This window comes from Heterodontus francisci, chromosome 28 (assembly GCF_036365525.1).
Source record: "Heterodontus francisci isolate sHetFra1 chromosome 28, sHetFra1.hap1, whole genome shotgun sequence".
NCBI lineage: Eukaryota > Metazoa > Chordata > Chondrichthyes > Heterodontiformes > Heterodontidae > Heterodontus > Heterodontus francisci.
In genome coordinates this window covers 32,343,854-32,369,573 of record NC_090398.1, presented here as the reverse complement: position 1 = coordinate 32,369,573, position 25,720 = coordinate 32,343,854, and the positions used below count along the sequence as shown (strand labels likewise).

General features: G+C 41.8%; 2 protein-coding genes across 6 annotated transcripts; both read left to right on the top strand.

Moving 5' to 3' along the window:
- Nucleotides 1-362: 362 nt before the first annotated feature.
- On the top strand, nt 363-22,515 carry LOC137385174 (NACHT, LRR and PYD domains-containing protein 3-like). Of its 5 annotated transcripts, none has more exons than XM_068060157.1 (7): nt 363-580; nt 1,508-1,590; nt 8,753-8,842; nt 11,235-11,401; nt 16,686-16,857; nt 16,963-17,028; nt 20,936-22,515. In XM_068060157.1, exons 3-7 carry the CDS (start codon nt 8,827-8,829, stop codon nt 22,417-22,419), a joined length of 1,905 nt encoding a protein of 634 aa, XP_067916258.1. In that variant the 5' UTR covers nt 363-580; nt 1,508-1,590; nt 8,753-8,826; the 3' UTR covers nt 22,420-22,515. The 5 variants fall into 5 exon arrangements, with proteins under 5 accessions (XP_067916258.1, XP_067916256.1, XP_067916259.1 ...); XM_068060155.1 differs by having other exon boundaries at nt 363-881; XM_068060158.1 differs by lacking the exons at nt 363-580; nt 1,508-1,590 and adding an exon at nt 6,234-6,560.
- On the top strand, nt 22,433-25,040 carry LOC137385175 (NACHT, LRR and PYD domains-containing protein 14-like). The gene is made up of 5 exons (XM_068060160.1): nt 22,433-22,654; nt 23,934-24,020; nt 24,234-24,404; nt 24,591-24,761; nt 24,957-25,040. Coding segments are annotated over exons 1-5 (570 nt in total). The 5' UTR covers nt 22,433-22,514; the 3' UTR covers nt 24,958-25,040.
- Nucleotides 25,041-25,720: the final 680 nt, after the last annotated feature.

Sequence of the window (25,720 nt, the reverse complement as noted above, 5' to 3'; positions counted from 1 at the left end):
GCCTCACACATTCACACAAGCAGATTATCGCTCACTGCCGAGCACCTGGAAAATCAGCCTCTGGTTAACCTGACACCAGACTGAACACTATCCAGTCTCAGCATCAGATCGACTCGGGAGATATAACTTGTCAATTAATGTGGCAATGACAATTTAACTCAAAGAGGGAAGGATATGAATTCCGTGGATAATAGAGCAGGGACTTGAGTTTTTGCTGCACAGTAGTTTATATTGAAGAGGTGGTTAATGACAAACTGGATGGAAAAATACAGAGGTCACTCCCTTTAAAAAGAACAAACTTGAGAAATATTTTCGATCGAAACCCGTTCAGGCTGAAAGCAGCTTTCTTACAGAAAGAGGGAAACGAATTCCTGATCTTTATATAATAATCCATTCTGAGCCCTGGCAGCAGCTTTCTCAGAGAAAGCAGAGATATGAATCACACAAGAATCAGATCAAATTCCCAATTTGTGACTTGCTAAAATAAATCAAAGAGCTCATAGCTGATTGGTTGTAATGGAATACCAAGGATAATCGTGACAAAATCTGCACAGAAATAGAAAATCCTTGCGGGATCAAGGTCAGATTCATTTATGTTTTATTCTTTCATTTCTTCCTTGACTCCTCTTCTCTAAAGCCTGTTTCCCGCAGTCTGATATGTTCTGCAGCACCGGGTTTGTATCTATTCTCAGACCGTGCGGTGACTGTGACTGTGACTGCGGACAGTCCATTTATACCGGGGATTTCAGGATAAAGCCCACCCCCGGTCTCCACCAGTCTCCCATAGACACAGTTTATGAGCACTTGTGAGACAGAAAACAGCAACACGAACTCTGGGCATTTAACCCATCCTCTCCAATACAACATCCTTCCAATTTTAGGTAAGGTTGTGAAGCTGCACTTTCTAACTCCGCACGATTTATTTTATTTAATCACAATTGAAGCTTTTATTGCCCCGTATATTTTTTAAAATGTAACTGATCAAAGGCGGGGCCAGGAGGTCAGACTGAACATAACTCAGCTCAGTAAACGGTTCACACATTGGAACAGGCAGGTTATCACTTCAGGAAAATCAGTCTCTGGTTACCTGAGGATGGAATGAACACGATCCAGTCACAACATCAGAGTAACTTGGAAGATAAACACTGACCCTCTTCAATGACAATAATTCATTATTATTTTAGCGGGACGATGTCAATTTAACTCAGTGAGGAAATGATGGGAATTAGGTCGGAGAATACAGTAGGGCCTTGGGGTTTTTAAAACTGGACAATAGTACATGTTAATGAACTGTAAATACCAAGCTACCTGGAAAATACAGCAGCAGCCTCTCCCTTTAGAGAGGAACAAACATGAGGAATATTTTAAATCGATTGAAAGGATTTTCTGTCTCTCTATTTTGCGAGTTATATTCTTGTTATTTCACTACAAACGAACAGGTAGAAGTTCTTTTGAATTATTTTAACAAGTCACAAATGGTTAATTTTATCTGATCCTTGTTCTGTAGGATTGAGAACTCCGCCCTCTGTGTAAAAGCTGTTACCAGTCCTCAGGATGGATTTGAACTCAAACCCTCCTCAGTTCCTTCAGGTCAGGGCAGATTCCTTTCTGTTCATTCAAATTGAACCAATTTCAGGTTTTACTGTCACTCCAACTGTTAACAAAGTTAGTTATAAATGTTCCTTTTTCTCTTGTTGCAGGAAAGTTCATCACATTTGTTAAAGTTCCCATGGTGCTGTTACCTGTTGGTAATCTGAGTAGTTAGTTATTAAATAAAGATTAGTAATGCGGCCTCCTACCTGTTGTTAATTTGAGTCGTTACTTTGATATAAAGATTGGTGAAGGCGCCCTCCTACCTGTTTCAAGCTGAAAGCACCTTTCTCATAGAGAGGGGAAACGAATTACTAATCTTTATATAATAACTAACTCCACAAATCAGACTAATGGTGATTCAGTCAGAGCAGCGCAGCAAGTGCAGAGGTAACATTTGTCCCAGATTATTTATAATGATAAATTACTGTTTAAGGAAGCAAAGTCAGTTTCAGCCAGCTAAGAACCAATCTCAGTTAGGTTTGAGAATGAAGCAGGGGCTGTGTTTTTGCTAAAATAAGTTGATGCTATTGAGGCAATTTGTGAAACTGACTGGAACAAAACAGAGCGGCCTCTCGCCTTGGATAGAAACAAATGTCAGAATATTGAAGATGGAAACTGGTTGCTGGCTGAATTCACCTCCCACAGATAGGGGGATCCTGATCACCAATCTTGACAGAAAAGGCCACTACTCAAATTACCAACATATACGAGGGTCCCGTCACTAAAGTTTAATGATTATAGATTTATTTACGCACAGATTTTTAATTCAAGCATCTGATTCTAAGTCAACAACAGAGTGAAAGTATTCAGGCATCCCTGTAGTCACTGCTTGTCCTGCATCTCCTCAGTGACCACAGTGGTAATTAAAAGGGACGGAGTCATGGAAACCCCATTTAAATCTGTTCATCCCTCAGCTGACATGTTTAAACATTCCTCACAGGTGGCCTTGAAAGTCAAAACTAGAGGCTGGACTTTGAGATCAGCAAATCAATCATCATTAACTCTGTTTAAGCTTTTTCTTGACACTTGGCACTCCATGTGAAGGTGACATCTTTGCTCGCCAGAGGAATTGTCTCAACAGGTTGAGCTACAGTGATGAAATATATTGTTTTAAAGAGTGATAGATGCGGCATTTCTTGCACTTAAGCAGAAGATTGTACCTGTAATGTTCGATAATAAGATTGGTGAGTTACAGGTGCAGATTGCCATGTGGAAATATGATGTTGTGGCTATAACAGAGACCTGGCTCAGAGGAGGGAAGGAGTGTGTGTAAAATATTCCTGGTTACATGGTGTTCAGGAAAGAAAGGAAATGAAGAAAAGGGGAAGGAGTTCAGGGGTCCAAGAGGGGTCAAGGACAGAATCCATGTGGCTGGAGATAAGGACAAAAAAAGGTGAAATTACATTGCTTGGTCAAGTCTATAGTGGTCTATACCAACTAGTGGAAAGGAGGTAGAGGAACACATTTGTAAGGGAATTATAGAGGTGCAAGAATTGTAGAGCAGTTATAATGCGGGACTTTAATTATCCAAAATAGACTAGGATAGCAGTAGTGTAAAGGGTGGAGAAGGGCAAGAGTTCCTAGAGTGTGTTCAGGAAAATGTTCTACAGCAGTATGCTTCCAGTCCAAGGAGAAGGAAGGCACTGCTGGATCTGGCTATTGGGAATGAGGTGGACCAAGTGGATCAAGTGTCAATAGGAGAACATTTAGATCACCGTATCGTAAGGTTTAGGTTGGCTAAGGGAAAGAACAAAGAGCAGTCGAGAGTAAGGATAATTAACTGGGGGAAAGCCAACTTCAAAGGGGAAAGAATGGATCTGGGCCGAGTTAATTGGAATCAAATGTTGGCAGAAAAGACAGTAGCTGAACAGTGGGCCACCTTCAAAGCAGAGATAGTTTGGGCACAGTCAAGATATATTTACTCAAAAGGGAAAGGTAGGACAAACAAATCCCTGCATGACAAAAGAGATACAGATGAAGATGAAGAGGAAGCATGCTTATGACAGATATCAGGTAGATAATATAGTGGAAAACCAGGATGAATTCTGAAGCTTCAGAGGGAAGTGAAAAATTAAGTAAGAAAAGTAAACATGTATGAAAAGTAAAAAGTATGAAAAGAGACTGGCAGCTAACATAAAAGGGAATACCAAAGTCTTCTATTAGCATATAAATAGTAAAAGGCTGGTAAAAGGAGGAGTCGGGCCATTTAGGGACCAAAATGCGGATTGACACAGGGAAGCAGAGAGCATAGCTGAAGAATTAAATAAATACTTTGCATCTGTCTTTACCAAGGAAGATGATGCTACACAGGCCATGGTGAAAGAGGAGGTAATTAATACACTAGAAGGATTTAAAATTGATAAAGCGGAGATATTAGATAGTCGGTATATACTTGCAGCTGATAAAGCACCAGGACTGGGTGAGATGCACCCAAGGATGCTGAGTGAAGTGAGAGGGGAAATTGCAGAGACCCTGGCCATAATTTTCGAGTCTTCCTTACTCTCGGGTGGTGGCAGAGGATTGGAAATTTATAAATTTGAGAGCTAGCTCTAAGGAGGGCAGATCTGTGTATTAAATATTCCTGGATACACGGTGTTCAGGAAAGATAGGAAATGAGGATGCAAAGATAAGCCCAGCAACTACAGGACAGACAGTTTATCATCAGTGGTGGGAAAACTTCCAGAAACAATAATTCAGGAGAAAATTCATATTCACATGGAGAAATATGGCATAATTAAGGAAAGTCAGCATGGAATTGTTAAGGGAAAGTAATGTTAACGAATTTGCTGGAGTTTTGTGTAGTGGCAACAGTGAGGGTTGATGAGGGCAATGCTGTTGATGTTGTGTACATGGACTTCTAAAAGGCATTCGATACAGTGCCACACAACAGACTTGTGAGCAAACTTATAGCTGATGGAATAAAAGGGACAGTAGCAACATGGATACAAAATTGACTGAGTGACAGGAAACAGAGGGTAGTGGTCAATGGATGCTTTTCAGGCTGGAGGAATGTTTGTAGTGGAGTTTCCCAGGGATCTGTGTGAGGACCTTTTCTCTTCCTGACATATATTAATGACCTAAACCTTGGTGTGCAGGGCACAATTAAAGTTTTTTTTATTCGTTCATGGGATGTGGGTGTTGCTGGCCAGGCCAGCATTTATTGTCCATCCCTAATTGCCCTTGAGAAGGTGGTGGTGAGCTGCTTTCTTGAACCGCTGCAGTCCATGTGGGGTAGGTTCACCCACAGTGCTGTTAAGAAGACAGTTCCGTCCATTCTTTATTGATGTTGTAATGGTTAGGTACAATTGAGGGCTTGCTAGGCCATTTCAGAGGGTGTGTAAGAGTCTACCACATTGCTGTGGGTCTGGAGTCACATGTAGGCCAGACCAGGTAAGGACAGCACATTTCCTTCCCTAAAGGACATTAGTGAACCGGATGGGTTTTTACAACAATCGACGATGGTTTCATGGCCATCATTAGACCAGCTTTTTAATTCCAGATTTATTAATTGAATTCAAATTCCACCTTCTGCTGTGGTGGGATTTGAACCCATGTCCCCAGAGCAATACCCTGGGTCTCTGGGTTACTAGTCCAGTGACAATACCACTATGCCACTGCCTCCCCTTATTGCAGATGATATAAGACATGTAAGCATTATGAACTGTGAGGAGGATAGTCTAGAACTTCAAAAGAACATAGACAAGCTGGTGGAATGGGTGGACAAGTGGCAGATGAAGGTCAATACAGAGAAGTGTGAAGTGTTTTATTTTGGTAGGAAGAACATGGAGAGAAAATATAGAATAAAGGGTACAATTCTAAAGGGGATGCAGGAACAAAGGGACGTAGGTGTATATGGTGCACAAGTCATTGAAGCTGGCAGGACAGGTTGAGAGAGAGGTTAATAAAGCATGCAGTATCCCAGGCGTTATTAATAGGAACATAGATTACAACAGCAAGGAGGTTATGTTGAACCTGCATAAGACACTAGTTTGACCTCAGCTGGAGTATAGCGTCCAGTCCTGGGTGTCGCATTTCAGAAAAGATGCGAAGGGATTGGAGAGAGTGTAGAAAAGATTCATGAGAATGGTTCCAGGGATGAGGAACTTCGTTTATGAAAATCGATTGGACAAGTTAGGACTGTTTTCCTTGGAGAAGAGAAGGCTGAGAGGATATTTGATAGAGGTATTCAAAATCACGAGAGGTCTGGACAGAGTAGATAGAGAGAAACTGTTCCCATTCATGGAAGGATCAAGAACGAGAGTGCACAGATGTAAGGGAATTGGCAAAAGAAACCACAGCGAATAGGAAGAATGTACAGGGTTATGGGGAGAAGGCGGGCATTGGCACTCAGTGAATTGCTCACTCGTAGAGCCTGTGCAGACACGATGGGCTGAATTCTGTGCTGTAACAATTCTGTGATTCTGTGATAAGGCTGACAGCCAGGCCAGTTTGGTTTGTTGCATGTACCTTTAATTATACACATACTCAAACAACATGTTGCAATCGTATAGCACCTTTTGTCCAGCAAAACCTCCCAAGGCCCTTCTCAAAAACGTTACATAATGAGATATTTAAGAGACCTGACCAACAACTTGCTCAAAGAGGTTGGTTTTAAGTAGTGTCTTAAAGGAGGAGAGAGGGGCACAGAGGTTTAGGGAGGGAACTCCAAATCTTAAAGCCCGGGCAGCTGAAGGCACGGCCGCCAATTGTGGAGCGATTAAAATCATTGATGACCAAGGTGTCAGAATTGGAGGAGTGCAGAAATCTCAAAGTCTTACAGGCTGGAGATGGTGAGAGAGATAGGGAGGAGCAAAGTCATTGAGCGATTTGGAAACAATGTTTCATTCAGCTGAGTGTCCCCCATTCCTGTGTGAGTACAGCTGGGCCACACCGAGAAACAAGGCTCTGCTGCAATTTGCCACAATACAAGCCCAGAGTCCTTTAGTGCCTGTGCATTGGACCCCCAGGTAAGACCGAGTTAGATGATCTAGTTGAGTCTTATCTTTAACAAGTTTTTGCTGAGATGTTCCAAACAGCTGGATGGAAATACTTTGGGTCATGGGACAAGAACCAGTTTAGAGTCTCACTGCACAGAGTCTGTGAGGATAAGAGCTTGATTACAGAGTCTCAGTGCAGAAGGTCTGAGTGAGGTAAAGTGCCAGGAGAGAGTCTCACTGCACAGGGTTTGTGAGGCACAGTACCAGATTAGAGACTTGCTGCATAGTGTTAGTGAGCTGACAGGTTCCCGGTTAAAGCCTTGCTGCACAGGGCCGAGAAGACCAAGTGTCAGGTTCCAGAATGTCACTGCACAGGAGGCTGGATTTTAAATGTCCGCCGCTGTAATTGGTGGTGGACATAAACTATGAGCGGATCGCACATCAGGGAACCACTGTGATATTAAAGGGGGCAGCTCATTTAAATGGCCGGAGTGGGCAATCCGTCCCCGGAAATGGCACCAGTCACTGGCACCATTTTTAAAGGGCTTCGAGCCCTTCCATTTAATTTAATCTTTTTTTTAATTTTTAAAAAATAAATAAGGTTATCCCGATCCTCTCCCCCAACATGAAGATCAGATTCATTACTTGCTCTCTTCCCAAAAACCCTTATCTTGTGGTCCTGACCGTCCCCACCCAACCCCCCCCCCCCAAAGTTTATAAACTTTAAACATTACCCCTTCCCAACACCCCCAATACCATCAGACAAGTTTGATTCCCCCGTCCCCAACCATCACCCAAACACTTCCCTGCTCCCCAACCACCCCCCCCCCTCCACCCTGTGTCCCCCATCAGCTCCCCAGACAGGGATCCGAAGGCGAGGGAGTGCCGGCCACCGGCGCCAATATCACACCGGGATGGACAGTGGGAGTGGGTAAGTAATTAATCCATTTATTTAAATACAATTAAATATTGACATTTTGCTGCCATTGCCGAGCGGCAGGGTGGCCCCCATGAGACCTCATCATCACCAGTAATAATATAACTATATATCCAGTCTCCAACTCCAACATCCCTGAAATTGCTGTCACTTCCCAATGCCACCCATACTGGAATACACTTATTAACATTACAAGTGACATCCTGTTTGCTTATTATATTAGCCCTCCTCAACCTTTTCCATCTCTCTGTAACATGTGCCATGGTCAAGAAGAAAATCTTCCTCTAATGCATCTTCTCCTTTGCTTAGTTCAATGGGTCATCCCTCACTCGGTTCCACTACTTAGCTGTCCAGTCGTAACCACGGCCTCTCCCAATGGCGCCTCTTACTGTCCCTGCATCACTACTTCTGGAGTCATCAAAGGTGTTTCTCACTCAAGACACAATCACACTCACACCCAACACATTCAAACTCACTGTGCAGGTGGGAAACACAGAATAGAACAACTAGCTCACTCTGTAAAACTGCAGACAAATCTATAACATTTATAGAATTTTCTGAGAGTTCAGAATCTCTAAAGATGTACAAAAATAAATAGGGTGCTTCAATTAACAGTTTAAATTTACTGTATGGCAAATAGATATCAATGTTAATGTTAGTAGAACAGTGGTAAGTATTCTCACCTCCTACAGTGTTCATTAGTCAAATGCTGATAACATGAGAGATTATGTAAGTGCACTCAAAAACAGATACTGACTTCGGAAAATGTCCCTTAACATAGGGACAATGTCACTGCACATAGAGAGAAGGAGAAATTGCATCTGCTGTATGTTGTATATATGGTGCATATGACATTCAGAATGTAACAAAATTTAATGCCAAAATAGTTCATTGTGTAAAACTCAATGAAGGATTAATGAATAAATCAATGATTACCTCACTACGTATTTTCCTGCAGGATATTTCCTACATCAGCAACAAAGGTTGGTGCTGGCCAGCATTGTCCGAGTAAATTTTGCCAAGGAACACTCCCAGTGTAGAGTCTCGGCCAGCGGGCACTCAATTGTAGAGATCAACAGGACTCGCTGGATTTCACTGGGCAGCTGTCTGTGTCACATCTGGTGTGAAGTGTTGAACGTAACACTCACAAAATGCCTGATCCCAGAGTTAACAGCTGTTGTACAGATGGGGAAGGAGGGATTTCATAGCATGTCTAAGGAGTCAACATGCTAGTTCTCATTTTAATATATGTCTGTCCATCCTATTAATATTGTGTCTATTACAGAGCATCATGATCTGGGAATCCCTGTCGCCACTGTGGCTGAAGTTTTAAACAGGGAAGGAGATCCAACATCTTCAATGAGAATGGACACAGGTAGGTTCACAAAATTCTTTAAAATATAAGTTCTGTCCAGACAAATTGTCCAGGTCACCTGTGAGAATGTACAGCCCACACAAGTAGAGACATCCGGGCAGGAGCTGAGCAGAAAGAGGGAAGTGAGTGACCGACCATCTAGATGGGTATCGCAGTCACAGGTGCAGGTACAGCCTGAGTACTGGAACCGTCCAATAGGTACCCGGTATTGATGACTGTACTGTGGATAGAGACAGTAACTGGGAACAGGGATTTCCTCAGGATTTCCAGTAAGACGGGTTGAGAGGCAGGCGTGGAATTGAAATAGGAGAGTGACAGTAATGGGAGTTTCAATAGTCAGGGAAATAGTCAGACTCTTCTGCAGCCCTGAGCAGGTCCTGATAGTTACCTCCTTGGTGCTAGAGGGAAGAACTTTCTGGAACAAGTGGTTGGAGATTGGAAAATAGCCAAAGGTTGGAAGCGATGTCACTCAGAGAGGTAAGTTTATCGAGGAATTATTAAAACTTTTTTTTATTCATTCTTGGAATGTGAGCGTGGCTGGCAAGGTCAGTATTTATTCCCCATCTCTAATAATCCTTGAGAAGATGGCGGTGAGCCATCGTCTTGAAACCTTTTTTCATTTGTTTTTGGGATGTGGGCATAGTTGGCTAGGCCAGCATTTATTGCCCATCCCTAATTGCCATTGAGAAGGTGGTGGTGAGCTGCCTTCTTGAACTCCTGCAGTCCATGTGATGTAGGTACACCCACAGTGTTGTTAGGGAGGGAGTTCCAGAATATTGACCCAGTGACAGTAAGGAAATGGCGATATAGTCCCAAATCAGGATTGTGTGTGATCTGGAGGGGACCTTGCAGGTGGTGACAGACCCATGCATCTGCTGCCCTTGTCCTTCTAGGTGTTAGAGGTTGCGGGTTTGGAAGGTGCTGTCAAAGGAGCCTTGGTGAGTTGCTGAAGTGCATCTTGTAACTAGCACATACTAGGGGACAGTAGCATAATGGTGATATTACTGGACGAGTGATCCAGAGTTCTGACTGATGCTCTGGAGACACAAACTCCAATCCCACCATAGCAGCTGGGGAAATTTAAACTCCATTAATTAATAAACCTGGAATAAAAAACTAGTCTCAGTAATGATGATCATGAAACTACCAGATTGCTGTAAAACCCCATCTGGCTGCCTCATGTCCTTTAAGGGATGAAATCTGCCGTCTTTACCCAGTCCAGTTTCCCTGTGACTCCTGACTCACAGTAATGTGGTTGACTCTTAACTGCCCTCTGAAATGGCCGAGCAAGTGACTCCGTTGTCTCAAACCGTTACAGAAAACTCCAATTAAGATTTAAGATGGAGATGTCTGATTGTTTTCACTGGGCCACTAAAGGAGGGAAATATGAGACAAATTAATGAGCTCCTGCATGGCTGTAGCAGGAAGCAGTGTTCAATCTCTTAGAGCACTAGAGTGAGTTCAGGGGAATGGGAAGGGACGAGCACGATCTGAACCGACCAACAACAGTTGTTTCACACGGTAGGTGAATGAAGTAGTGGGAAGGACATCAGCTGACGAAACGAGATTGTAATTTTAAAAAAACAATTGGAGCAGGAACAAATAGTATTGAAAGTTTACTAGCAGGAAATAAGGAAGGTGGTTTTGAAGTAGTGAGAGATAAAGTCACTTGTTACTAAACAAAAAGCAACGACGAAAATGTTACAATATCCCCAAAAATTGGAGTTAGGGTTGAGTGTTGTGTATGTAGCAGACAATTACCAGAGGCGACATGAGGAGACAATTGTTTTACACAGCACATTGTTACGATCTAGAATAAACTGCCTGAAAGGGTGATAGAAGAAGATTCAACCATAACATTCAGAAGGCAATTGGATAAATACTTAAAGGAAAGAGTTATGGCTCTGGAGAACGCGCAGGTGAAGGGAACTAATTGGATAGTTCTCGCACGGGGCCGGCACACACACGATGGGCTGAGTGGCCTCATTCTGTATCGTATCATTCTGTGATTCTATGTGAAATTACAAAGTAATCCGAACTCATTGGAAAGTCAGAAGCATGAGAGATATGATCTAGTTTCTAAGTGAGGTCTTCGGCATCCACAGAAATCCGAGTGAAATACTGGTTATAACTTTTTATAACAAACAGTTACGAACTCCCCCGTGTTAAAGAATTCCAGGACAGTGCATCAACAACAAAAACCCACTTGTATTTAATTCCATTAACGTAGTCATGCATTCCCGGTCACTTCTTGAAAGAGCGCTATCAAACAAAATGTAACACCGAGCCACATATAGAAACATTGATCAAAGAGCCATTTGGTGTAAAAAGAACTGTAACAGTCCTGATAGAAAGTTGATAGTGAGTTTAGTTTTCTCATTTTTGTTCACAGATCCGAACTCCATAATTACTGAGTTCTTGACAAAGTGTAACAATTACCAGTTGTTCCAGTTGATGAAATTCTACCGGGACAGACTAGAACAGGCGATTGAAGCAGGGGTGGACGGAGTCAGCTCATTGTTAACATACCAGAGACATTTCAGTGGACAAGAACATCGGGTAAGTGGGAGAGACACAGAATGAGTTTGAACGATGTAAACATCACAGAACTGACAGGATATCAGATCTTCAAATCATAGAATGTTGCAGAAGAGAAATTGTAAACATCCTGAATCTGAAACAATATGAAGAGGTGAAGATCCATCAGTATCTGTCCATAGGGCTGGTAACGGTTCCGGTATAACTCTTCTGTGGAATGAAATCAAAGGGTGACAGTTTCAGTGGAACTGGGAAGTGCAGAGAGCAGAGGAAACAGATGAGAGGTGGAGGAAAGGTCATCAGTTAATTGATATGGAAAATACTTCAAGGGAATTAAGGAACAGGCAGATGACAAAAATTATCTGCGGAGTTATTTAGAGGCATTTCAAGAACAAAAAAAAAATGTTAAATAAGATAAAATGTATGAACCTCAATCAGAGAATCTAACCAGAAACAAACTGTGGGGATTGAAAGCCTGATGCTGTGTTGGGTTTATTTTCCCCTACAGATTACCGGGGTCAATTCCAACTCTGGTGGAGGCTCAATCTGGGCGGTAGAACTTGTAGTGGAGCGTCACTCCCCGAGACAGCACTTTAGGAAATTCCGAGCAAGCAGCCAGTAATGTTCTCCCAGTTCCCTTTAACAGAAGAGAAGTAAATGGATTTGATCACCGAGCAGAGTGTATAATGGACGGGCATCCAGTTCCCTTTAACAGAAGAGAAGTAAATGGATTTGATCACCGAGCAGAGTGTATAATGGACGGGCATCCAGTTCCCTTTAACAGAAGAGAAGTAAATGGATTTGATCACCGAGCAGAGTGTATAATGGACGGGCATCCAGTTCCCTTTAACAGAAGAGAAGTAAATGGATTTGATCACCGAGCAGAGTGTATAATGGACGGGCATCCAGTTCCCTTTAACAGAAGAGAAGTAAATGGATTTGATCACCGAGCAGAGTGTATAATGGACGGGCATCCGCTACCATTTATTTATTTGATCATAACTCTTCAGAATCTGAAGATGTGCATGAATTTTTCATTGAATCTGCTCATCTATAGTGGAATGAGCCCAAAGTTCTCAAATCCCTCTCTACAACAGTAACTCCAATAGTTCTGATCACAAGCTAGTGAATTTGTGCAGTGATTTTCCCATTGCTTCTGTTTTCCATCGATGGCGTGTTCAGAAACGACACAACTGAGCACATTTCCAGAACCTGTGTTTTTGTAAAGGACCATCACATCCCGGAGGTTTATATCCGGAAATCAAGATCATCCAGTCTGCAATGACCTGTCTCTGTGCTCTTCTTGTGGATGGTCTTTCACACAGAACAAACAGGATATTGAGCTCAATCTGTAACTCTGTAACTTTCTGTCAGTTCACCTGAATAGATTGATTTCTGATTTGTTTTGCTTAAAGAGTGAGTGCCTGGAAAATGACATATTGGCAGCTTCGTGTTTTATTTTACAATCGGCTGCAGTTTGCGGTAGAAATAATGGTTGGGCTAAATGCGCTCACTGGTATTAAATTAGACAGTAACTTCTGGCGACAGCACATGCCCAGTTCAATGCGAAGATCAAGAAGTTACTCTCAGAGATGTCCTGCTCCTGCAAAAGCTGAGCGAGAACGGTCTGTCACCAAGGTACTCCCCAGTGAAATACATTGAACTGCCTGGTGTTACCTGATATAGACACATTAAACTCGCCAGAAAAAGTTCAGGCTTGTCCGTTCCAGTGCAGGTATTTTTCTAACAGTTTGATAAACCTTAATTACTGTCAAACAAACTCAGCACCAAAAATGAACTTGAACAAGTGTGAAGTCTCATTCCTTCAGATTTAAGTTATTGTTGGTGATTTAAGAAAATAATAACAAAAAAGTTTTAATATTTTCTTTCTGTCTCTTTTCTCTCTCTTTCTGAAGCTAATCTTTCATTCCCTCTCTTTATTCCGCTATCTGTGTCTGATTTGATGCTGAATTGAATATTCCGACTGACACTTGCTGGTTCAGACTCTCCCCTGCTCATTAATGATTCTTCAATCTGATTGTTTGAGAAGATGCACACTTGCTGGTCAGATTGATACTGTTCCCAGATTCTCAATGAAGAGGGTGCTGTGCTTTTTCCAGAATTGACTGAGAAGAACTCCTATTACAGAAACCAAATGTCTATGGACAAGGCACTAAATGACTGGCGTTCGTTGCAAAATGAGGCCCATTTTTCTTTCTCTATTTATAATCTATCTTTTTTTTTTAGCTCCTGTCATTTATTGAGCTTGAAATGTCCTGCAGTTAAATATTGGGATGCCTGAAGTCATTGTCTTCTGCTGCCAATACAAACTCTGTCTCCACGTCATTTCGTTTCTTCCCACTTTCTGTCCACTCTCTGAAACTGAACCAGTCTGTTTCCAACCTAAACCTCCTATTTGCTCACCAGCTTAGCTTTTGATCCCATATTTGCTTTATCATAAATACATCATATGTCCACCTCCATAACATTGCCGTCTCCACTCAGCTTTTGAAACCCTCATCCTTATCTTTGTTACCTTTAGACTCAATTACTTATATTATTCCCTGACCAGCCTCCCCTCCTCCAGCCCCATTAAGTTCAGCTCATTCAAAACTCCTGCTTGCTCCCTGTCCCACTCAGCTATTAGTCCTGTTCTCAAACTCCTATGTCTGTATCCTCCTCCAGCCCTATAACCTCTGTGGTGCAATTGCAAATCACAGTTTCCTCTGACTCTGGCCTTTTGTGCCTCCCGATCACCACCCCTCCACCCCCATCCCTATCCCCCCCAGTGGTAGCTGAGGTTGGATTAGACTAGGTGTGATGTGGATAACAATATGAATGAAGGAGGAAGGTGGTTCTACTTTCTTGTGTTTGAGGTGGTAATTGCCTGCACTTTGTGTGATGCAATTGCTACCTGACACTTGTCAGCCGAAGCCTCGGTCATGCTCAGTTCTTTCTGCATGTGGTTGCAGATGGTTGGGCCAAGGGCGCTGCCCCATTGAACTCCAGCAGGGATGTCCTAGTGCTGAGATGAATGGCTTTGAACAAACAAAACGATCTTTATTTGTAGAAGATTAGATTCAATCCACTGGCGAGCTTTCCCCCATTATCTCCATTGAATTCAGATATACTCGGGCTCCTTGATGTTCCAGTCAGTGGAATACTGACTTGATTTCAAGGGCAATCACTTTCACCTCATGTCTGAAATTCAGCTCTTTTGTCCTTGTTTGGACCAAGGCTGTAATAAGGTCTGCAAATGATTGGTGCTGGTTATTGTTAAATAGGTGCTGCTTGATAACACTATTGATGACTTTGATGATGATTCAGAGTAGGCTGCTGGGACGGTACTTGGCCACCTTAGGTTTATCCTGCTCTGTGTGTACAGAGCATAACTGAGCAATTCTCCATATTGTCAGGTAGATGTCAATGTTATGGCTGTACTGAAACAACTTGGATTGAGCAAGGGCTAGTTCCAGAGCACAAATCTTCAAAGCTACTGCCAGAATACTGTCGGGACCCCTAGCATTTGTTTTGTCCAGAAACTGGCCATTAAATTGTGCAACCTGGACTTCATTCAGTACACTTGCTGCTCTCAGTTGTTCCTTCAAGTTGAGTTCAATATGGGGAATTATTGATTCATCAGCTTAGAAAAGGTGATGGCTGATCATCAATTGGAGATTTCCATTCCCATGTTTGGTTAATTTTTCAGCAGCTTCTGGAACAGGATGTAACAGGACTGATGAGAATTAACTGGATCCATTGGTTCTGTGATCACTTAGCTCTGTCTATCACATGCTGCTTCTGCTGCTGATGGAGGAGTCTAGGACGTTGACTAATAAATATGATGTTATAATTATGATTGTCACATTCTTGCTTGACAAATATATGGTCCATTTCTCCCCATTTTGGTCTAAGTACCAGATATCAAAGAGGAGAAATTTTCGGGGTTGACTCGGCTGGGTGTTCTTTTATCACGTCCAAATCCATCACCGAGGTCACAGCCAAGTGTTCCATCTGTTTAGATTCTTCTCCATTGTAGCAGCTTGCTAAACCATTTCAGAGATAACCACATTGGTGTAGAACTGCAGTCATATAGAGATCAGACCTAAAGGATACCAGGTCTTATAACAATATTCTTTACTGATCTCAGCCTTTTATTTCTAAATATTTTTATTTGAAATTTGAATTTGAATTCACATACCACCAAAAACTCTCTTCACTAGATTACACGTCCAGTAACATAACCAGCTCACCACCGTAATCGATGTTCTTTTACATTGAAGCCTCTTTATAAATGTAAGATTTGCTGAATAATATCCTGAGTATTCCCAGTTACTGAGGTTTCAAACTGGCAGTGACTGTAAAATAATGGGTGTCAGATAGTTCAAATACTGAGGGAAAATTGATTGGAGTGATTGCATTTTTCATCATGATTATTATTGATCAATTTTCCTGACCGATAAATCAACAGCGGTTATTTCGATTAGTTGGAAATTTTTCAGACACTTTTCCAGCTGCTTCCCTCAGTTCAGAAATGTCCCTTCCTGGGTATTGGAATTCTGATTCACTGCTGTTTTATTTCTAAGTAAATCACAAAGTGTGACAGAAGGAAGTACATGTGAGAAGTAAATGGATCATATTGTCAATCAGTAATCTGCTGTCATGTTGGATATTGGTTAACATCCTTCCATCTACTAAAGATGTTGGATACACATCAAACAATCCATTTAGGTGGGATGTCTGCTCTTCGTGCACCTTTGCTGATGGCTGTGAAGGCCAATCCTTGAGATACAAGTTCTGCCACAAGTGTTGGATACTGAAGGACAGATAAAATGAATCACATTAAAATTACTCCAATTTGTTTGTGATTCCTCCCTCTCCTAGAACGACATATCTGATTTCTATCTGTCTTCCACCTTATCACACACATTCCCTTGTGTACTTTCCTCATCTGCCCCATCCTTTTGCTGTCTCTGTACATACTTAAAACCTGTTTCTTCTGTACGTTTCTAGTTCCAACGAAAAGTCACTGAACCGAAAACATTAGCTTCCTTTCTCTCTCAACAATGCTGATGACCTATTTCCAACATTGTCTGTTTTTACCGATGATCTCTATTTTAGTTTCATCTGATTGAATTATTGTTAATGACTAAATCAAGATGTTTACAGAATGTTCAGACCATGTTCAAAATAAATCAATACATGGCCCAGTGATTGTTTTACTGTCACTGAGCAGATCCTTTACTTATTCCCCGTGTTTATCTTTCACTCCACTCCTCAATCTATGCATTAATATTCCTTACAGAAAGTCACTGTGCTCGTGGAGAAGGGAAACAGGGAGGACAGTTCCAAACTTCTCCTCAATCTGGTGATGGAGAAAGGCTCTCTGGCACGAAGGGTGATGTGGGAAGCCTTTGTGAAAATGCGTCACGGGTTACCAAAGTTGGAGAAAATACTGAAAGAAATACTGGAACGTGGTACGGTAAAATCACACACTGAATTCAACTTCAGATTCAAACACTGCAGAATTTACTATAATATTACACAAATCTGATTTCATGAAATGTAATTAATTTAAACAGGTTCTGAGCCATTTGATTACATGATTATCACTCGAGCTTTATCTGATGTACCCAAGCACCTGAAAGGTAAGTGAAGAAATGGCAATTTCAAACAACTGAATTTACACAACATCTTTAATGTAGTAAAATATTTCAAAGCGCTTTGCAGGAGCATTCTCAAACAAATGTGACATGGTGGCACAGAAAGAGCTATTGGGGCAGATGATCAACAGCTCGGTAAAAAAGTAGGTTTTTAGGACTATCTGAAAGGAGGAAAGAGGGTCGAGAGGCAAAGGGAGGGAATTTCAGAACTTAAGGATGAGGCAGCTGAAGCATGGCCAATAATGGAGGAGCAATTAAAATTGGGGATGAAGAGGCCATAACTAGAAGAGCACAGATATTACAGATGGTGTGGAGCTGGAGGGGTTTGTAGAGATTGGGAGGGGAGAGGCTCTGGAGGGACTTGGAAACAAGTATGAGAATTTTAAAATTGAGGAGTTGCTCAACTGAGCGCCAATGTAGATCAGCGAGCAGGGTTGTGATAGGTGAATGGAGTTGGTTTGTGTTCGGACGCCATAAACATAGTTTTGGATGACCTTAACTTTAGGGAGGGTGGAAGATGGGAGAACGGACAGGAGAGCTTTCAACTAGTCAAATCTAAGGGCAGAAAAAGTATGGATGAGGGTTTCAGCAGTAGATAAGCTCTGGCAGGTGCAGAGTTTGGCAATGTTATGGAGTTAGAAGTGGTGTTTATGATGAAGTGGATGTGTAGTCGTAAGCTCAACTCTGTTATAACACTTTGGAGAATCAGAAATACTGGAATCTAACTGTTTGTTTAGAAGCTGTCGGAATCTGGAAATCAGAAGCTCAAAGGCTGGGGAAATAGGTTTGGGTGTCATTTGGATTTGTCCTGCGTTCTTAACTATTCAGCAGAGGTTCAATTATAATTTACAGGACTTACAAAATACCCTGTAGGTATGTGGACATTGAACTATTTCCCTTAATCGAGATGTTCTTCATTAGATCTTGCAAAACCATATACTCACGTGGCAGGATCCTGATACACTGTGAAACCCCATACACACCTGGCAGGATCCTGATACACTGTGAAACGCTATACAAAGCTGGCAGGATCCTGATACACTGTGAAACCCATACACACCTGTCAGGATCCTGATACACTGTGAAACCCCATACACACCTGGCAGGATCCTGATACACTGTGAAACCCCACACACACCTGGCAGGATCCTGATACACTGTGAAACCCATACACACCTGTCAGGATCCTGATACACTGTGAAACCCATACACACCTGGCAGGATCCTGATACACTGTGAAACCCATACACACCTGTCAGGATCCTGATACACTGTCAAACCCCATACACACCTGGCAGGATCCTGATACACTGTGAAACCCATACACACCTGGCAGGATCCTGATACACTGTGAAACCCCATACACACCTGGCAGGATCCTGATACACTGTGAAACCCCATACACACCTGGCAGGATCCTGATACACTGTGAAAACCCATATACACCTGGCAGGATCCTGATAGACTGTGAAACCCCATACACACCTGGCAGGATCCTGATACACTGTGAAACCCCATACACACCTTGCAGGATCCTGATACACTGTGAAACCCCATACACACCAGGCAGGATCCTGATACACTGTGAAACCCCATACACACCTGGCAGGATCCTGATACACTGTGAAACCCCATACACACCTGGCAGGATCCTGATACACTGTGAAACTCCATACACACCTGGCAGGATCCTGATGCACTGTGAAACCCCATACACACCTGGCAGGATCCTGATACACTGTGAAACCCCATAGACCCCTGGCAGGATCCTGATACACTGTGAAACCCCATACACACCTGGCAGGATCCTGATAGACTGTGAAACCCCATACACACCTGGCAGGATCCTGCTACACGGTGAAACCACATACACACCTGACAGGATCCTGATACACTGTGAAACCCCATACACACCTGACAGGATCCTGATACACTCTGAAACCCCATACACACCTGGCAGGATCCCGATACACTGTGAAACCCCATACACACCTGGCAGGATCCTGATAGACTGTGAAACCCCATACACACCTGGCAGGATCCTGATACACTGTGAAACCCCATACACACCTGGCAGGATCCTGATACACTGTGAAACCCCATACACACCTGGCAGGATCCTGATACACTGTGAAACCCCATACACACCTGGCAGGATCCTGATACACTATGAAATCCAATGGAAATATGGTAGTATATTCAATTACTTTTGCTAGAATTCTCCTATGTGATGCAAATGCACTTGGGGCTCACAAGTAAAGAGCATTTTCTTGAGGCAGATATCAACATAACCTATAGGGAACGAGCTGCAGAAATGTGAAACTTTAAAATGTTATCATTTCACAGAGCAGCAGAAGGCATCAGGAAGTATATGATCTGATCTGAGATTTACAGATGTCCACACAATAGAACATTAATCCATCAAGAAATATGAGAAAAAGGCAAAGTCCAGGATGATGAGAAAGATATTGACTGCTTTCCCAATTATAGGGCAAGAGAAAACCTTATTCCACGCAAAGAAGTACCCTTTTAATTCAGGACTCTTTTTAGACCCAATGTAATGACTAACAAAGGCATATTTCTAATTTTCAATAATAAAAACAAGAAATGCTGGAACCACTCAGCAGGTCTGGCAGCATCTCTGGAAAGAGAAGCAGAGTTAACGTTTGATACTATCTTTAATGTTTGTTGCTAGATATGTTCAAAATTTATTCCATTTTGCACAGTTTCGAAGAAGGGTCACTGACCCGAAACGTTAACTCTGCTTCTCTTTCCACAGATGCTGCCAGACCTGCTGAGTGGTTCCAGCATTTCTTGTTTTTATTTCAGATTTCCAGCATCCGCGGTATTTTGCTTTTATCTTTTTTAATTTTCAAACCTGCAATATGGGAAACTAAGACCAAAATGAAACAACAGAGTATAACTATTGGTAAAACAACTGAAATGAACTGCAAATATTTTCTGCTTTAACATTAAAGTGAAGAGGGTTGGAGTTCAAATGCTATTTCGAATCGGTGATATGATGGGCTGTTATTAAAACATATTCAATGAATGTCTGTGTAAAACTGCTGAAAAACTTCACAATTTCTGAAACACAATACAAAAATGATTAGGGACAGGAAAAGTTCATTCAGCACAAAAAGCCTGTCCCTGTCAGAGATGAATCCCTGTGTTCTTCCACTCAGTGCATCCACAGAAAAACGTTCCACTGTTACTTAGGTTCTGATGAAAGGTCATTGGACCAAAACTGACAAGTGCCGTCAGACCTGCTGTGTTTCTCCAGCATTTTCTGGTTTTATTTCTATTGTCATTAACCACTTACACTGCCCCTTTCGTGTCTTTCCCCAGTATACCTGCTCTACTATCCATTGGGTATAAAATTACCTTGATGTCCATTCTGATTCAAACTTTCATTTTTCACCTATTAATTATTTTGGGAATTGTGAGCTTGTTTCCTTCTCTAATGTAATGAATTCAATTAAAACATTTCAATACTCAAGTCTCTTGCCCAAACAAAATGTGTCAAATGTTCCCACCCTTATCTGATCAAGTTTTCATGAATTGAATCATTTTTGGAATTCCCTATGTATCTTTGTACTGGCAGTAACCTTTACCTGTTATCAGATGTCTATTGAGGAGCAGGTAATACACCAGATAAACTATACGAGCCCTGAAACAGGAGCAATTTCACAATGCACAGTCTGTCCCTCTGTTAATGCACACAAAACCCAGATAATGTGAGGTATCCAGAACTGAGTTTTAAATTCACCGATAGTGAAGCTGTGAATTAAATCTTGTAATGCTTCACAGAATAGTGAAATGATATCCAGAAGTTGTTTTTATATCAATACAACTAACATTGAAAACCACTTTCTGTCTGTTCTAATTGAAGATGTTCAACAGAAACACAAGGAAACACTCCGGGTACAAACTGAAACACTGAGAGTGAACACTATCCTAATAAAGGAGAAGGTTAAGATTTTCCAGCTGGTTGATCGATACGCTGAGCTAACGGTCATTTCTGCTGTTCAAGATCGGACACTTGTAGAACATGAACTGCTGGCAAGAGGCCGAGACCATGAAGAGTGGAGAGAGAAACATCTCCGGAAAGAACTGGAAAAAATCCGAACTGATCAATTGTTCCAGAGCAGTTTTTCCCTGAGAAAATCCAAATCTGGGAGTTCAGCAGCAGTGAGTGGAGTCCCGGGGATTGGAAAAACAACAATGGTACAAAAGATTGTCCATCACTGGGCCACTGGGAAAATATACCCAAACAAAAAATTTGTTTTCAGTTTTAAATTCCGAGAGTTGAACACTATCAACTGCAAAATAAACCTGTGGAACATAATATTGCTTTTCTATCCATACATGCAGAATATTTTGGAAGAGCTCTGCAACAGCCCAGATGGATTGCTGTTTATATTTGATGGTTTGGATGAATTCAAGGACACGATCGATTTTGGTGACAATCGGAGAAATACAGAACCTCAGTACATGTGCACAGATCCCGAATGCTGGTGTGAAGTGTCTGACATTGTGTACAGTTTAATACAACACAAGCTGCTCCCAGGATGTTCAGTGTTAGTGACCAGCCGTCCCACTGCATTACATTTATTGGGAAAGACTGAGATCAGTGTCTGGGCTGAAATCCTGGGATTTGTTGGTGATGAACGGAAGGAATATTTCAACAAGTTTTTTGAAGATCAGACGGTGGCAGCAGCTGTTTTCAAACACGTGGAGGAGAACGAGATCCTGTACACCATGTGTTACAACCCTTCCTACTGCTGGATCCTCTGTCTGTCACTGGGTCCCTTCTTTACACAAAGAGACAGGAAACAGCAGCAAGTTCCCAAGACCATCACCCAGCTATATTCCTACTATATTTACAACATTCTGAAAAACCATAGCCGAGAGATTGAAAACCCCCGTGATGTGTTACTGAAGATCGGTGAGATGGCCTTCACAGGAGTCTCCGAGAAGAAGATTGTGTTTAGAGATGGAGATTTGATCGAGTACAATCTGCAACCTTCCCAGTTCCTGTCTGGATTCCTGATGGAACTTTTGGAGAGAGATGATTCTGTCCAGAGTGTGGTTTACACATTCCCACACCTCACTATCCAAGAGTTTGTTGCCGCACTCACACAATTCCTGACTCCAGATCCCAGGGACATCCGGCATCTCCTCAGTGATGCTCACAGTGAGGAAGATGGGAGATTTGAGATATTTCTGCGTTTTGTTGCTGGTCTCTCCTCCCCACAGGCAACACGACCCCTGGAGGAGTTTCTGGGTCGATTTCCTCATCAAACTACTTGCCGAGTGATTGACTGGGTGAAGGAGAGATTGGAAAGAGTGCAACAGGTAAAAGGAATCTCCTGAATACATTGCATTACCTGTTTGAGTCTCAGAGTACAATCCTGGCTCGCACTACAGTGGGATCTGTGGAAACACTTACATTTAGTGGATTGCGGCTGATGCTGATTGACTGTGCAGTCCTGTCTCAGACCATTGGACTCTGTGAAACATTGAAAGAACTCGATCTGGAGAATTGCTACATTCAGATTGAAGGACTCCAGTGTCTGGGACCCGTACTGCATAAATGCCAGGAGTTGAGGTAACAGTTTATTTTTCTCTAACTGTTGGGTGAATTGTGGAGCAGTCATGGATTGTGTTGTTGCTCCATAATGAAGGGGAATGAACAGTTCAGTTAAATCGGAGAGTAGTAAATTCAATACAAATATGACAATTAATAAGAGGATCAGTCAGTAATTCCCTAAGAATTGGAGTATGTAAAATGGATCCTTGTGAACAAGTAGGGATGTTACAGTCTTTATCGGTTAATACAGGTCAGTGAGAGTCTGATCATTTAATTAACTGTTTTTCATATTGACTAAGATATGCCCATTGAAGAAGTTGCTCCTTACTGTTATTACCACATAGACTGAAATAACTGCAGCAGTCCATGTGTCCAAGCATCCCACTCTCTTCACCAGGTGTAGGAATCATAGAATAGTTACAGCACAGAAGGAGGTCATTTGGCACTTTGCCTCTGTGCGGGCTCTCTGCAAGAGCAACTCAGTTACTTTCACTCCCCCTCCCTTTCCATATAGCCCTGCATTTAGTTTTTCTCTACAGATAATTGTTCAATTCCCTTTTGAAAACCGGAGTTAGTGAACCCAGGAATTTCCCATAACCTCCCCCGTGTGTGTGAGAGGCCCCATGTGGGGAGGGATCTTCCAAAAATGCCACAAAAACTGTCAGACTGGTTACACCAGAAATAAATGCAGCACTAGTTCAATGGGGAATAAAGTGAGACTCCCCTCCCCTGTACTTTAGAGTACAGAAACATTTAAAACTTGCAACAGAGAGAATAAACTCTTCCTGCTACAAAAAATCCTGGAAGATGTATTTTACAGCAGCAGCTAGCACCGTTTCTACATGTAACTCATTCCGCAATATTATACAGATTATTATGATGCTCAGAATATATACTGCAGGAAGTCACCCCTAATTTAATTGGGTAAAAATTGCTCCATTCCATAATATCCGGGAAAAGACCTGCAGATATAAGACATTTTTCCCTCAACATGACCAGGCTGTCACTGAGCTCCAGGAAGGTAATTCTGCTCAGGGAATGAAACCAGACTGAGTGACATTTAAATGCTTCACATCGACAGTACTTAATTTAATAAATACATTTAATAAGTACATTACTGACAGTTCCTGAATATATGGGGAGTCAGACAAAGTGAGATTCATTGCCAGTGTCAGGAAAATCAGGCGATTAATTTTCCTGAGGTTTTTCTGTGTTTTTTTTCTGTATCCAACAGAGAAACGTTGTCTCAGATTCAGGATTTGATTCAGTTTGTGTCTCATTCTTTGTTTGTCTTTAGACTGGGGATCAATAAACTGGGAGATTCAGGAGTGAAACTATTGTCTGCAGCTCTGAGGAACCCGGACTGCAAAATCCAGGAACTGGGGTAGGAACCAGACTGTGTGAGATTGTGTTTATAATACTTGGATGGCTGACTCTGCACAATATTAATGAACACCATGTTATTAGTATCTGTAATATTTTCATTAATAAACACTGAATATTATTTTATTAATAATTTTAATAATAAACTCCAGATATTTATGCTAAAAAAATCTCTCACTCTGTTTCCCTTTTTATTTCTCTCTCTGATCGGCAGTCTGAATGAAAACGGTCTCACAGACTCTTCTGCCGAGGATCTAACCTCCACTTTCTGTACAAACCGGTCACTGACGGTTCTGGACCTGGGTAATAATAAATTGGGAGATTCAGGAATAAAACTACTGTCTGTCACTTTGAGGAAGCCGGACTGTGGAATAGAGGAATTGATGTAAGTACCAGACTATGTGAGACTGTGCTTAGAATAACTGAATATCTGAAACTACCCAATGATTAATGGTATCAGTAATATTAACAAACACTGTACATTGTTATTAGTTTCAGTAAGAGTGTCATTAACAAACATTGGGATTCATCATGATTCATCGTATCCCTGTCTCTTTCCCTCTGAACCCAGGCTGACTAATGTCGGTCTCACATATTCTTGCATTGGGGATCTTGCCTCTGCTCTCAGTACAAACCGGTCACTGAAGTTCCTGAACCTGGGTTACAATAAACTGGGAGATTCTGGAGTGAAACTATTATCTGCAGCTCTGAGGAACCTGGCCTGTGAAATACAGAAGCTGTGGTAATTATCTGACTGTTTGAGATTGTGTTTAATATAACTCAATATCTAACACCATCCATTGTTATTAGTATCATTCACTGTGTTATGAATAAACACTGTACATTATCAGTAATACTGTAATTAACAAAGACTAGGATTGATCATTATAATATTATCTCTTTCTGATCTCCAGGCTAACTAAAGTCTATCTCACAGATTCTTGTGCTGATGATCTCGCCTCTGCTCTCAGGACAAACCGATCACTGATGGTTCTGAACCTGGGTTTCAATAAACTGGGAGATTCAGGAGTGAAACTATTGTCTGAGGCTCTGACCAACCCAGCCTGTAAAATACAGAAACTGCGGTAATTACCTGACTGTGTAGATTATGTTTATAACAACTGGATGTCTAAAACCATACATTATTATTCGTAATAATATGACAAATAATAACCTATATTAGTATTTGTAATCATGTTCCCAATAATTTACAGTTCATATTAGTATCAGTAATAGTGTTAAGTATTTTCTGAACCTGTGTCCATTTTCATTCTTGTTGAAGATGTTGGATCTTCTTTCCTCTATGAACATTCAGTCATGTTGGTGACCAACTTCCAGATTCTGATGCTCTGTAAAAAATATAATATTAATAGGCGGGTTAGATGGAAATATTAAAATGAGAATGAGAACGTTGCCTTGTTAAACATGATATCAGTCCCTCCTCCACCATCAGTACAATAGTTGTTAGCTCTGGGATCGAGCATTTCCCGAGTGTTACTATAAACTCTCCACATCACATGTGACACAGACAGATTCCCAGTGAAATCCAGTGAGTCCTGCTGATCTCCACAATCCAGTTCCAGACAGGCTCCCATTGGCCCACACTCTGCACTGGGAGAGCCCTTTGGTAAGATTTACTCTCACAGTACAGTGAAATACCAGCCTCATTGGGAACACAGGAACAGGAGTAGGCTATTCAGC

Coding starts and splice junctions, on each gene's coding strand:
- LOC137385174 (XM_068060154.1), top strand. CDS start 12,812: ATGACATATTGGCAGCTTCGTGTTTTATTTTACAATCGGCTGCAGTTT. Junction 16,858..16,962: donor GAAAGAAATACTGGAACGTG/GTACGGTAAAAT, acceptor TAATTTAAACAG/GTTCTGAGCCATTTGATTAC. Junction 17,029..20,935: donor TGTACCCAAGCACCTGAAAG/GTAAGTGAAGAA, acceptor TTCTAATTGAAG/ATGTTCAACAGAAACACAAG.
- LOC137385175 (XM_068060160.1), top strand. CDS start 22,515: ATGCTGATTGACTGTGCAGTCCTGTCTCAGACCATTGGACTCTGTGAA. Junction 22,655..23,933: donor CATAAATGCCAGGAGTTGAG/GTAACAGTTTAT, acceptor GTTTGTCTTTAG/ACTGGGGATCAATAAACTGG. Junction 24,021..24,233: donor TGCAAAATCCAGGAACTGGG/GTAGGAACCAGA, acceptor TCTGATCGGCAG/TCTGAATGAAAACGGTCTCA.